The 13959-nt window shown below is 36.2% G+C and overlaps 2 protein-coding genes across 2 annotated transcripts in view; one reads left to right on the forward strand and one right to left on the reverse strand.

Annotated features, from left to right (window-relative positions):
- Positions 1 to 570, forward strand: part of LOC102004594 (olfactory receptor 51E1-like) — a 2487-nt gene extending 1917 nt beyond the window's left edge. Inside the window, exon 2 of the mRNA XM_005380490.1 lies at positions 502 to 570. Within this exon, the coding sequence (XP_005380547.1) occupies positions 502 to 570 (69 nt within the window). The remainder of the gene's footprint in view (positions 1 to 501) is intronic.
- An 8859-nt stretch (positions 571 to 9429) lies between these two features.
- On the reverse strand, positions 9430 to 10383 carry LOC102026209 (olfactory receptor 51A4-like). Its single transcript, XM_005380071.1, has one exon. The coding sequence runs from the start codon at positions 10381 to 10383 to the stop codon at positions 9430 to 9432; it is 954 nt and encodes a 317-aa protein (XP_005380128.1).
- Between the last annotated feature and the right edge of the window lie 3576 nt (positions 10384 to 13959).

Raw genomic sequence — 13959 nt, forward strand, 5'->3', positions numbered from 1 at the left:
ATTGTAATTTTGTTTGTAGTCTGTGAAAATAGACATAAATATGATATAAAATGTAATTAATTGCATTTATTATAAATGCAATAAATAAATGTAAATAATTATTCATAAAATAAGTTTAATAAATTACATTTATTTTATGAATAAAACTAGTATATATTCATAAAATTTTCTTTGCTTCTACATTTCTTGACATGTGGCTTGAGACATTATACAAACAAAATGGAAACAAATAAGAAGGCTTGATTACAGTATTTATGTTATTCCTTGTCATAGGCAGGTCTGTTATTATTCTTATTTCCAAATGAAATTTATAACTTGAGTTTTTTTAAAGAGCCTAAAGAATTCAACAAATATCTTACCTTATTCTCCAAGTTTCTTGTTTCTTTTATTTTTTGGTTTATTATATATTCTAAATATTCTCCCTCTTTTAAATAGAACAAAGTTCACTTACATTTTCTACACCAATGAACTGTATCAAGTTGCAAATTGTCTGAATCTTAGTATAAAATTCAAAAACTTTTCCATATGTTATCTTATTTGCTTATTATATTTGGTAATCTGGACAACTAATTTGATAACAAAAATATGCAAAATAACAACCATTATTGAATTCCCAGCGTCTTGTTTAGTAAAATTTTGTATTGTTTCTAATGTTTTTTATTATTTTTTATTCTCTTTAAAAGAAAAAAAAAAGTAAAATAATATCCAAGAAAATTCTTCCCATTTTTGCCCAGCAATATATATGAAAGTCCATAATTTTTAGGAAATGTTTATCCTAAGTTTACTATAGATTATACCAGTATTAGTTTGTTTGTTTTTTATTTGTTCCAAAGTTATGGAATATAGTATATGTAATCATTTAGATAAGCTTTTCTTTAGGAGCCAACCTACAAGTTTTACACCTGACCTGAGGGTGAACAGGGATGGAAAACAGTGAAACACAGAATTAAGTTAAAATGTGGGGGGCCAGGGGCTCTTCTCTGCCTTCCACAAGGAGCCTTGTTTCATTCACTCAGACATGGGGACAAGCAATCATAGCAACACAAGGTTCATCTGCTTCCCACCCTCCATATAGTACTTATTCCCGTAAATAACTGTATCTCAGCTGTTTTGAGCCAGCAACATATCAGTATTTTTGCACACTGCCTTTCTCCTTAGTGCTCACAGAGGAGGTAAATTATTTCTCAATTCTTCCTATCTGGTCTCCCACATTCCCCTCTTTTTGTTTTTATAACAGTTGAATATCAATCACTGCTGTTCAGCCCTAAAGAAAGAATGTAGGTGTAGTTATTCTATCCTTTGTCTTGAGGTGTAGCCTTTAATGAATATACCTCCACCTACAGTTGTATTGTATGAATTCTGCTTCTTTTTGAGGGCTCAGTCTTACTGGGCTGCCTATACTTTGACTAACTTAAGTTTCTCTCCTATGAAGAAGTACCCGTAACTGCTATGAAGGGGTCATGGGCAGAGACCATTCTGGCTACTTCTAGGCAAAGAGGGGTGTAGTTGTGATCAACAGTCAGAGATAGCCCCACCCCCATGAAGGTCTATTTAGAGCCCCTTAATAGACACCAGACAATGTCGTCTTGGGTAGATGTTGATGATGGATCAGCCTTTCTGCCTCCTAGGTTGTTTTCCTCAGTTGTCATCTGGGAGAAGGTTCTCACTGGTGAGAGAACCTAGTCAAGTTCCTCCACGGGTCTATCACAAGGAGGACTTTTCCATGGTCATATAGTCGTAAAGGGTACTTACACTGTCTGTCCCTTTCCTGCAATGACACAAGCAACCCCTGCCCCCATGCCAACAGAGTAACTGCCCCCCATTTTTTCATCTCTGGGGACCACCACTTGCACCTTCTTTTTCTCATCCTCTTGTACTTCTGACTAGTGTAATTCCTTTGCATGCTATATATAACATCAAGAAGATTTAAAATATTAAGTGTAAATACTGCAAGATTCAGGCAAGCTTGTGGCTTGTTATGATTTATTTCCCCTTTTTGTTTTTCTAACTGCCATTTTAATGTCAAATGTGCACACTCAACAGTAGTTTGTCTTCGGGGATTACAAGGAATTCCAGTAGAATGACTCATCTTCTATTGTTGCAAAAATCTTCTTTGAATGTTCCTGCTTGTAGAGGCAAAGTAGGAATCCAGTTTTATTTTCTTAGGAACTCTCATCTTTTCAAAGGCGGAGTAACAGTGTTGCTGTATATGCCCCATAGTCTTGACTGCATGGCAGGTAGCATGCATAAAAGGAGAGTAAATATCTATACTAACACGTGCATACTAAAGTCTGCCAATTTGGAATATATATGTTACATCCACTTGCCATAGCTCATTTGCCTGAAGGCCTCAGGGATTATAGCCTTTTGAGTGAATCCCTGTAGGCAAAGTTTGGCATTGTTCTGGACAGGATTACACAATGCAGAGTACCTGTGATCTCAAAAGTTTAAAGCTAGAGGTAAGGCTTGAATATTCTGATGGAAATAAAATGAGAAAGCCTCACCTGTTGAAAAATCGAAGTGATGAATCTATGAGCATGTTGATTTCCTTCTGCCATTGGTCTACGAGGACTGGAGTCTCAGCGTACATGACTTGTATAAAAAGTGGTAGTCTTACTCTGAATGGCTTCCTGTAATCACAAAAACAAATAAAAATGGAAGGGTAATTAGGTTTGCTTTTTATTGTGGCTGTCTCCAAATGATTAGTGACATTAATTACATAGGAGGAATTGCATAAAACGTTAACAGATTCTGCCAGATTACATTCTATTTTTTTCATTATTCAGGCTTTTATCTTTTTAATTTTAAAGAGAAAACAAGACTAACAAATAACAAAAACAAATAGTGATGCCTATTGGTTTACTGAAAGGAACAGTTAATGCTTAAGTTGTTTTTGACCAATTTTGCATGCTAAAACTGGTAATCTGAACAACTAATTTGAAGACAATATACAGTATAAGAACCATTGGTGAATTCCTACCATCTTGTTTAGTGAAGCTCTGTATCATTTCTAATGTGTTCTTTTGTTATTGTTTATTCTCTTTAATTTTTTGATCAATCTTGCATTCCTCTATCTCGTAATCTGAGCAACTTTGTTGAAGATAACAATATGTCAGATTGCATTTTATTACCACAACTACAGAAATCAATTCTGATCTTTGAGTGAAAAATCTAGAGGTGATTTTGTGTTTTGCATTTCTAGTGATTTTGCATGGGCCAGTAAGCAGCAAAAAGACAAGATCCATCTTTAAGGCATTCATGAGAGGAATTATCTGAGCATTTTTAGGCAAGATTAATGAAAAATGACAGGATAGCTGTACAAACCTATCAACAATATAACGATTATCAACTAATCCTGTATAATCTGCAAAGACTATCTGGAAGACTAAGGAAGTTTGTAACAAATGAATATGTTGTGCCAGATTAACAGGAAGCACAATACCATCAGGATCAAATCCCAAAACCTATGTGCTGTGGTGATGGGCTTGCTGAATTAGCTTAGCCATTTGATCTGTATATGACTAATGATTTTTTTGTACACTGATTAGGTAAATAAAGCCATTCAATAGGTTGACATTTATTATTCACTACTTAACCAAAAGTCCAGTAAAAGAGTAAGGAGGGGGCAGCTCTAAGTCTTGAAGATTAGCATAGAAATTTTAAGTGTCAACCTGCAGAGGGGTCTGACATGGCTAAATGCTTAACGTCTAAAGAAGTTAAGTGCAAAGCTCCTAAGACAGACCCCAACAAGCCCAACATGAAAGATCCCTGAACCTCATTGCTCATGTCCCTGGATTTTAATTCTTTCAGCAAGTTATACTTCAAAGGATTGTGTTCATGAACATCTCAGTTTGGATTGTTAAGGTCTTAGGATAAATATTAATTGGAAATGCACACGTTCTGAAGGGTTTTCCATTAAGCACAACCTGTCTGGTCAAACTTTGACAAGGAGACATTACTTCTGTCTCAACCACAGATGGAAGGGAAGGAGGAAGAAGAGGAGGAAGAGAAAGGGACCAGGGCTTTTCACATTCATTTTAATCTTCTCTCAAGGGTCCAATAGGTGTGGGACATTTCCCACCATTAAAGGACAAAGAACTCCACAGACCAAGCTCTATATGAAGAAAGTTTCGGGGGAAATGCCCTGGCTCTGAGCATGCTCCAAACCCTCTCTCATTCAGTCCCAACTCTCTACATCAAATGTGACCATTTGAAGAAACTAAAGACTAGGTTTGATAACATCTTAGGTGCTAATTTGATTTTTTTTTATTTTAAAGGTAAAAGAACAAAAATATATTAACAAACACACATACATTTAGAGAATAACACAAAAACAGTACAAGCAATACAGAATTTCAGACAAGGTGATGGGAAATTAACAGTGGTTGTTGTATTACATATTGATATCTTCAAATTGGATACTCACATAAACAAACATAGACATTTAAGATTAATCAAAGCCTTAAACCTTAACTGTTCTCTCAACAGAGCAATAAAATTCAGTAGTAGGAACATGTTAGCTATCCTGTGAGTGCCAGACTGGTGTAACAGAATGTCCAACAAAAGGATATAATGCTGTGCTTTGATGAGCTCTGCCCCATTACCTTGGCTGAAAAAATTTTCCACGCCCACACACGTTCCTTTTTCTTTTTTCTTTTCCCTTTTGCTGGCTGGCTCCTCTGCTCTTCAGAACCCCCATTGCTTTTTCCCAAGGCAAACTTTCCCAGGCAGGTCCCTGTTCAGGGGCCACTTGTAGGAGCCAGCCTATTAGTTTTGTAACTGACCGGGGGTTGAATGAAGATGAAAAACTAAAAGACACAGAATTAAGTGAAAATATGAGGGGCTGGGGGCTCTCGTCTCCCTTCCAAAAGGAGCCCCAAGCCTCTGGCTTGCCCTGCTTTTGTTCACTCAGACATGGGAACAAGCACTCAGAGTAACACAAGGTTCATCTGCCTCCCACCATCCATAGCACATATCTGGGTAAATAACTGAATCTCAGCTGAGTTGATTTTTCCCTAGAGCCGGCAACATTTCAGCACCCTTGCACACTGCCTTTCTCCTTAGAGTTTGTAGAGGAGGCCAATTAAGGCTCAATTTTTCCTATCTGGTCTCCCACACATTTTATTATTTATTTTTATCTTAAGACAGGTGTGGGCATATAGACATTCCACATAAGAAAAGTCCTCAAATTCAGTATAACCCAAAACTAAATTCGTGGAATTCTGCTCCAAAAGTTTCTTTTTTCTGAATTCTCTGTGTATACGAATGGTGATTGGATCCTTGGTATTGTCATAGTGAAAATAAATCTTGTAATCTTTGTGTAGTTTTTACATTTTTCATAGTTAATCTTCATTAATTTCCACTTAATTACATAGATTACAATAACTTTTTTGTGTATGTGTGTGTCTTTTTGAGACATGGTCTTGCTATGCAGTTCAGGCTGGCCATGAGCTCACTTTGTAGCCCAGGCTGGCCTGGAACTAGCAACAATCCTCGTGCCTCAGCCTCCCGAGTGCTGGGATTACAGGCATGCACCACCACACCTGGCTTATAATAACTTTAATATGTTCACTTCTTTACATTTCTATTTCCCTTCAATATTTTAAGCTTTTATTATTTCCCTTTTTGTCTATCGTAATAGTTATGTTTTCTCTATCGCATACCTCATGTTCAAATAAGTTTTTACAAAGCTGCATAACCTTTGCAAAACAAACACAATCACATTGAACCTTATTTTGATTTTTTGTGATTGAATTCATCTTTTATGTGATAAATTTAACCCAATATATGAGGCTTGGCCTCTCAGGTTGGAGGACTTGGGCCCATAGTAAGCGGTGACACGGTGAAAAGAGGAACACCGGAGACCAGACTGATGGCACAGATCTGTTTTATTGCGCAAGTACCAGGTGTTTTATAGAGCAGGTTAGGGGTGTGGCAAAGGGGGCATGATCACCGAGGGGAGGCACTGAGGGAGGGGCAGAGCGGGGCAACCCGGGCGGGGAGACTCACTCGGTCTGCCAAGGACGTAACAAGTCCAAGTCTGCTTAGACTCATTCCTCTGCCATGGCTATCAACCAGACTTCTGGGCCTTTATTTCCCACAAATGTACATGATATGCAAAGCTCTCCTTGACCTGCACACTCTGCCATTTTGCTCCTATCTCAGTCTTACTGAAGCATCTTCATTTTCCTGAAAAGGGGATGATCATTCAAAAAATTTTGTGCATGTTTCTGTTTAGAATGATCACTCTTTGTTCTTTGTTCATTGTCCATTGAGATGATTCTTGCTCATCTTCTAAAACTAGATGAAGGATATTCAACTTTCTATAATATACAAAATTTCAATAAAAATTTTAATGGATATAACTTCAAGCTTAGCCCAATGACCACTAAGTAGGGGCCGTGGAAGTGAGTTCTCACTCGTGTCTGACACTATCTCAAGGGACACAGTGTCAGAACTGAATTGAGTGAGAGGGCTTTTTGCTTAGTGTTTGGAGAAAACTCACATATCTGGGATTTGAACAATTCCAACCCATACTGAATGACTGTGACTTTGGCCACTGTGAGAGTAGTATTGGTGTGATGGGCATCAAGCCACCCCAATGATATTTCAGTTTCCTGCAAAAATATGCAATAGGTTAATGGAATATTAATTTAATAGACTCATTACACAAATTAATTTTTACTAACCAATTAAATAAACATAAACTCTGGATTAACACTTTGATATCTATTTCTCTTTATTGCTCTTTGTCACTTTTGAGGAAAGGTATGGTCTGTCAGTGCACTCTTTCTTGCAGTTCCATCAAGAATAATGCTCTGTCCTAATCCCATGCCATAATACATTCTGCCTCTTTTGTCTAATGTACTCAGTCTCCTTTCCTTGACTTGATGTTGTTTGTGATTTTTACTCATTTCCTTGTCTCAGTCGATCCAGTTAAACTTTCCTGACCCTTAAAACCTGGTTTACACATCCTGTGCAACTCTAACTTTACCTTTGTCATGGTAAACTCTGTGTATCAGTCAGATATATCTCTATATGTGACTGATACATCTCTATATCTCTTCCAGTATAAAGTAATTTGCGCTATATCTCTATAAAGATATATCTCTTCCAGTATATCTCTATAACTCTTCCAGTATAAAGTAATTTGCTGAGTTGTGTTTATATTTCTATAAATATATAGAATATATATATCTATATCTCTATATCTTTTCCAGTATATATCTCTTCCTCTATATCTCTTCCAGTATAAAGTAATTTGCTGAGTTGTGTTTATATTTCTAGGCCCCAGGCACATTAATATTAATTAATCTCTAAAGAAATAAGATAGGGGCAAGAAAAAAAGGAAGGGAGAAAGACTAGTATTTTGATGCACACAAAGGTATTTGTTTACATTGGGGAAATATATATTTATTTCATACAGACTATGTTCTAGGCCCTTAAAAGGCACTAGCCATATATTTAGAACAAAAGTTAAAAATGGCCACTATTGTGAATGTGCATCTTAGGAAATGGCAAAAGAACAGGGAAGATCAAGGCATCACCCTTTCTGAGACCACTGGCTCAGTAAGGATCCTTGTCTAATGTTTTCCTATATGCCTGGTCATTTTTTCTCTCCTTCAGTAACATAGCAAGTGCTATTATGTGTGCTTTGAGTCTATGTTAAGGCATCTGGCTGCATCCACTGGGCAATATGCACTTCCTCTTCAAAAAGTAAAACTGCCCTCTTGTCTCTCAAGCTTTATTCCTGGGCCATCAAGTGCAGAAGGGCTGTTCTTTGATGAAAATTTAAATATGGTGTCTTGGGTGAGAAACCTGGAAGCTGGTGGTTTGCATCATTTTGAATATTACACATATGCTCTTATTCTATACTGTCATTATGTACCTTTCTTTCCTTATTTAATATCACTCTTGGATAAGGTATTTCTGTAGATATTCTATTTGTCTATATAAATATGCAGTCAACATGTAAAATGCTACACACTACACTTACATAGCTCTTTTCATGATTCGTGTATTAGTGAAAATTTTGCTCCTCTTGTTTTAGTATCTACCTTTGTTCTCTTTCTTTCTCTCTCTCTCTCTCTCTCTCTCTCTCTCTCTCTCTCTCTCCATCTCATCATACACAGTCTCTCTGGTCACCCACCCACATAATTATTTTCTTAGCCATTTGGAAAATATTTCCATACACGATCGTATTTGCTATTAAATATTTCAGCATGTTTACCTAAGAATAAAATTATCCTCTTAAATAACCACAGTACACTTACCACTTTCCATGGATTTACAATCAGTAAAACACTTTAAAAATAGCTCATCTTTATTCAAATTTGTCACTCAATCCAATAATATACTTCAAGAGCCTTTCCCTTCTAGTTGGGATTCATTGCAAGACAGATATTCCAATTCAATGTGGTGTTTCTTTAGTATGCCTGAATGTACAGCAGCCTTTTTCTTTTAAATTTTTTTCCCTCAGGTTAAAATAATTGGGTGTAAAGTTAAGTATCTTATGGTGAACAATTCAGGGGAATGCATTAAGTTCATAATGCTACATTAATCGCCAACTTTATCTACTTCTAGGGCATAGTCATAATTACAAAATAGAAGTTCAGATCCATTACACAGCCACCATCCCCACTTCCCTCCTGACTCTGGGAAACTACGAAGAAACACTGTGTCCCAGTAGATTTACCTACTCTGGATTTTTAATATAATTATAAAACATGGGGCATTTAGTGTCTGGTTTTCTGTACTTGGAATAATGTGTCTGAGGATCGTTCATGTCATATCATGTTTCAGTACTTATTTTATTTTATGGTTGATTAGTGTCCCACTAGGGATGTATATACCTGTATGCATATCATTTTTTGTTAATCCACTCATGCATTAGATGATAGAGCAACTTTATTAGAATTATCAACTTTCAATGTCTCACTCCTAGTTAAAGTACAAAAAAAAATCTCTAGGCTTCTCCTAATTTTCAGATGAGCCTTTTATGCTAATGAATGAATATTTAGACCTTTTTTGAAATTTATAAGAGCAAGCACATTTTTTTCTTACACTGTGTTGACTAATCCAGGTTTCATGGCTGTTTTTCAGATGATCATCGTTAATTAGTTACCATTCCTACTTATCCCCAGTCTTTAAATTTTCAGGCTCCTTGTGATCTTTTAAAACAGGACATAAACACATACATACATATCCCACAGGGGTGGTTACACACATACCTATTATGCAATTTGGATACATTAACACATTTGGCAATTTTATGCTTTGACAGTGATCAAACTATGATCACCTTTCTGGCAGACAAGAAGAAAATACCTGCATTTTCACACATCAAACTTTTCAGCAATGATGTATCTCCCAGGGAGCATCAGAGACATGCAACAAAGTGAAAATGAATACACTTAAGGCCGGATGTGGCTACTTGAGCAGGTTTCCCCTCCCCTTGAGCACCTTACACACTGCTGACCTTATCTGTTTGGTTTTTAGACTATAAACCAAAGGATTAAGGACAGGAGTCAAAAAGAGGAAGAGATTCGCCATGGTGACGTGGAGAATAGGAGATGCAAATGTGCCAAACCTATGAATTAAGGCCAGCATAATGAGCGGCACATAGAAAATGAAGACAGTGAAGATGTGGGAAATGCAGGTATTCAGTGCCTTGAGCTGACCATCTTCAGAGGCAATGCCCAGCACTGTTTTCAGAATGAAGATATATGAGATGACAATGAACACAGAGTCAACTCCAAAGGAACAGAGGACCAGAGACAATCCATAGACAATATTGACTCTGACAGGGCCGCAGGCCAGCTTCATCACATCAGGATGATAGCAGTAACAGTGAGATAGAGTGACACCCTTGCAGAAAGGCAAGCGCTTGAGCAGGATTGGTAAAGGTGCCATCAACACCACGCCCCTAACCACTGCTACAAATCCCATCCCGGTAATCCGAGAAGGAGTCAAAACCACAGTGTAGCGCAGGGGGTTGCGAATAGCTACAAATCGGTCAAAGGCCATGGCCAGCAGGATGGCTGATTCCATGGAAGAGAAGGTATGAATAAAGAACATCTGTGTTAGGCAAGAGTGGAACTCAACATCCCTGTGATTCAGGAGGAACACATTGAGTACTGTGGGTAGAGTTGATAAAGATAGACCCACATCTGTAGCTGCCAGCATAGATAGGAAGATGTATTGGGGCTCATGAAGGGTGGAGGTGGTTTTGATAATGAAGAGGATGGTGCAGTTCCCTAGCAGAGCAATGAAGTACATGATACACAGAGGAATAGAGAACCATATTTGTACAGCTTCTAGTCCAGGGATGCCCATTAGAAGGAGTGATGGTGGCTGAAACCAGCTACTGTTTGTAAGCTCCATGAAGAGTATCTCTTGGATTGCAGCTGGATCAGTTTCCAAATATTCCTATTAAAAGGGAAAAGAAGTATAAATTTTAAGTAGGAAGAGATAATGTATCTAGCTCACCTGGCCCAACATGAATTCTGGACATGTTTGCATTAAAGAATTAAACCCTAGATGGTTTCCATTTATATAAATAACTATCTAGAATTAAGATAATAGGTAACTATTATTAAAATGTAAGATCAAAGAGAATTCTTTGGCCTAAACCACACAATCAGGGCTCAGTGAAAATGAAAACTAAAGAGTGTATTATTTTATCTCCATGTTTAGAAAATTAATCATTCTACAAAGTCTTAAGGAAAAATGATCAAAATATATTATATCCATGTACCAATATGGCAATATAAAATACACAGTTCTGTATAACTAGTGAGCAATTTTTTAAAAGTACTCCTCTTTTTAGTATTACTTAATTATATTGTATCTATTTTTATTTTCAGGCATCTTTTCCAAGATTCTTAAGAAGTTCTTATATTTGCTTCCACAACTACATTATACCTGTAAATACTCCAGCTTCTTCAAACATGAGCGTGTGTTTTGGCATTTCTCCCTGAAAAACAGACCACATTACATTATATGAGCCCACACAAACTCCAACTCATCTTTGGAAATTTCATGTGATGCCTTCAATTATTATGATGAATTTCTCAATTGTTTAATATTTTCTTTTAAAATATGTTATTTTTCTGAATAGAAAGCACTCATTAAAATATGAGATGAAATCATTAAATATGATATTTTCACATTCCTTCTGGTACTAGAAGAGTATCAAATATCAACAAATAGTTACTTGCAAAACATTTTATATATCACTCTTCCAAATTATAAATATAGTACTTAGGAATCATAAATAACCATAGTAAGTAAAAGTCCTACAATAGCACAATTGGAGGAAGCAATATTATTCTATATATTTATCTGACGTTAAGAAAGAAGAGGTATTATTTATGATTGATTGAATTCATTTAGATTCAAGTGTGGTAACAATTGTAGTTTTCCATGCAGCAACAGAAAATTCTGATGTGATTACGTTTGGATATGGAAAACAAGATAGAAGGGAAATAAATAACTGGTTATACAGAAGACATGCAATCTGAATACCATTTTGGCTTTTGTAATATCATATTAATTAAAAATACTGCTGAAATTAAAAAGAAATACTAGAGAAATAATTAAGCAAAAGCTAATGAAGGAAAAAGTCTGCAGACACAGAGAATTGCGACAAGAAACTATTCTTTTTGGGGCTGGGGATTTAGCTCAGCGGCAAAAGCGCCTGCCTGGCAAGCGCAAGGTCGTGAGTTTAGTTCCTGGTACCGAAGAAAAACCAAAAAAAAAAAAAAGAAACTATTCTTTCTTTGTTCTCAGCCAAAATTAGAGATTTTGTTCTGTTTTAGAGCTTTGTACATGTAAAAGAAGACCAGACAAAATTACCTTTATATCAATATATATTTGTCTGCAAATACACATAACTTTCTGTAAGTTTTAATTATCTTTCAGGAGCAGATCTCAGATGAATCACAATTTGCATATCCTTATATAAACTGCTTAAGTCCTTCAAGCAGATATTCTTAGCTCCAAATGTCTACTGTATCCTACTACATTTTTCACAGAATAACTAATAATGAGTGTTTTATAAAGTACATATATAGATGAAGGAGAATCATAAATAACACACAGAACCCCTGGAAAAACAAGAATTTTAAAGAAGGTTTGAATACTAAGGACAAGATTAGCTTCAGGCAATTTTCACATCGGTTCACATTGAGTATCAGGATCACACAGTTTGAGAAGAAAGGAAGGAAAGGAGAAGGAAGCCATAGTGCGTAACAGACTAGAGCAATATTCACACCACAAACGACTCTACTGCTGCTACTCAACACATCAAGTTTCATTACACTAATAAAAAGGAGTTCTCTTATAAATAGACAATCCTGACCAATGACAATCCTACACCAGTTTAAAAACATACACAAATACTCATAATACAGGTTCAGATTTACATTTATAAGCTGCTGTTCAGGTTCCTGAACTCTTGTCTGGAATATCCTGGAATACATGCTGTTCTTTAAACTCATCTTTCCTTCTGTCTGTAGTAATGAGTATCACTATCACCACCACCAAGAACCACCGTCAGCATCCTGCAACAACCAGTGCTCAGGTATACACTCAGCCTATATCAGTCCTGGTTGATATTTAATGCATATGTCTGTAGACCTGATCCTTTCCAAGGGCAATGTCTCATAAATGATTTAATGTTTTGGGTCACTCTCCAATCTAATTAGATTGATTGCTTCAATCCACTGGAAATAATGTACTCATTGTCACCTCAGAATTTTTGTGTACCTTTGATCATATTTTTAATTGCAATAATTATCTTGACTAAAAGTGATTGCCTCAACTGATTAGAAGCCAGTTTATATTCTCTATTAAACATTCTCTATTAAAATATTCTTATGTGTTGGATATCATAAGAATTAACTATTAAATTCTTTTCAATATATTATTTTTCCTACCCTTGAGATTTACTACATGATTTCTTAATACCGCTTTTCTACTACCTAAGCGCTAAGATTGAGATTTCACACTTCGCATATCTCACTGAGGTCATGTTTTAACATACAAGGCACCTAGGAAGGTCTGTTTAAGTGAACACATTCATAGTTTAGATAGTTTTACTACAGCATATGATCCCTAATGCCGAGAAAAGATATAATAAAATATACCAATAATGAACAATGCATCCATTATAAACAATGATGTACAAAAAGTTTGAGGAGGGTCATACTTTCTTCTGGACTCAGAATTGAAGATCAGATGCCACTGAACTCTAAAGTAGAGGAAGAAGGGTGTATCTTCATATAGGCAATACTCAAGCTGGGTTTTTCAGCTTTTACAATATGTAATTATCCTTCTACTTCCTTTCTATTTATCTGTGTGGTGGTTTACCCACCCTAGACAAAAAAGATATTCTTCAGACTATTCCAGGAGATCTAAAGGATATTTAACTACTTTTAATTATTTAACTTTTCCTTTAATGGTTTATTTTTAACCTCCCCTAAGTTCCCTCTCTAGACATATAATTTTTCCAGTCATTCTACAAAGAACACTGCTTTCTTGTTATAGTACTGACTCACCCTCAGGCACCCTTCAACTCCAATACCATTCCTTTTGGTCCCTCACTGAGGCTTTTTTAATTTTTCATTCTCTTAACTTTGCTGTCTCTTTTTCCTTCAAGGAACTGGAGCTTCCATGACCTTAAATTCTAAAGCCAAAGAAAACTTCAGTTAAGCAACTCCTAAAGACCATGCTCCCTTTCTATTAATTTAATGAGCGTGCTCTGTGGTCACCTCATGGTAGTAGAAGTCTCAGCTCAAGTTAACAAATGATGCCAGCAGCACATTTCCTTCAGTATCAGCATCCTTGCCATAGATGAAGAAGGAATGGATTTTTGAAATGTTAGAAATCTCAGATAGAGGCATCTGCCTGGTACCACAGTTATTTATTCCAATAAATAGTACATTGTGAAACAGAAGG

The sequence above is a fragment of the Chinchilla lanigera genome, unplaced genomic scaffold (genome assembly GCF_000276665.1).
Source record: "Chinchilla lanigera isolate Chin_1 unplaced genomic scaffold, ChiLan1.0 scaffold00013, whole genome shotgun sequence".
Lineage (NCBI taxonomy): Eukaryota > Metazoa > Chordata > Mammalia > Rodentia > Chinchillidae > Chinchilla > Chinchilla lanigera.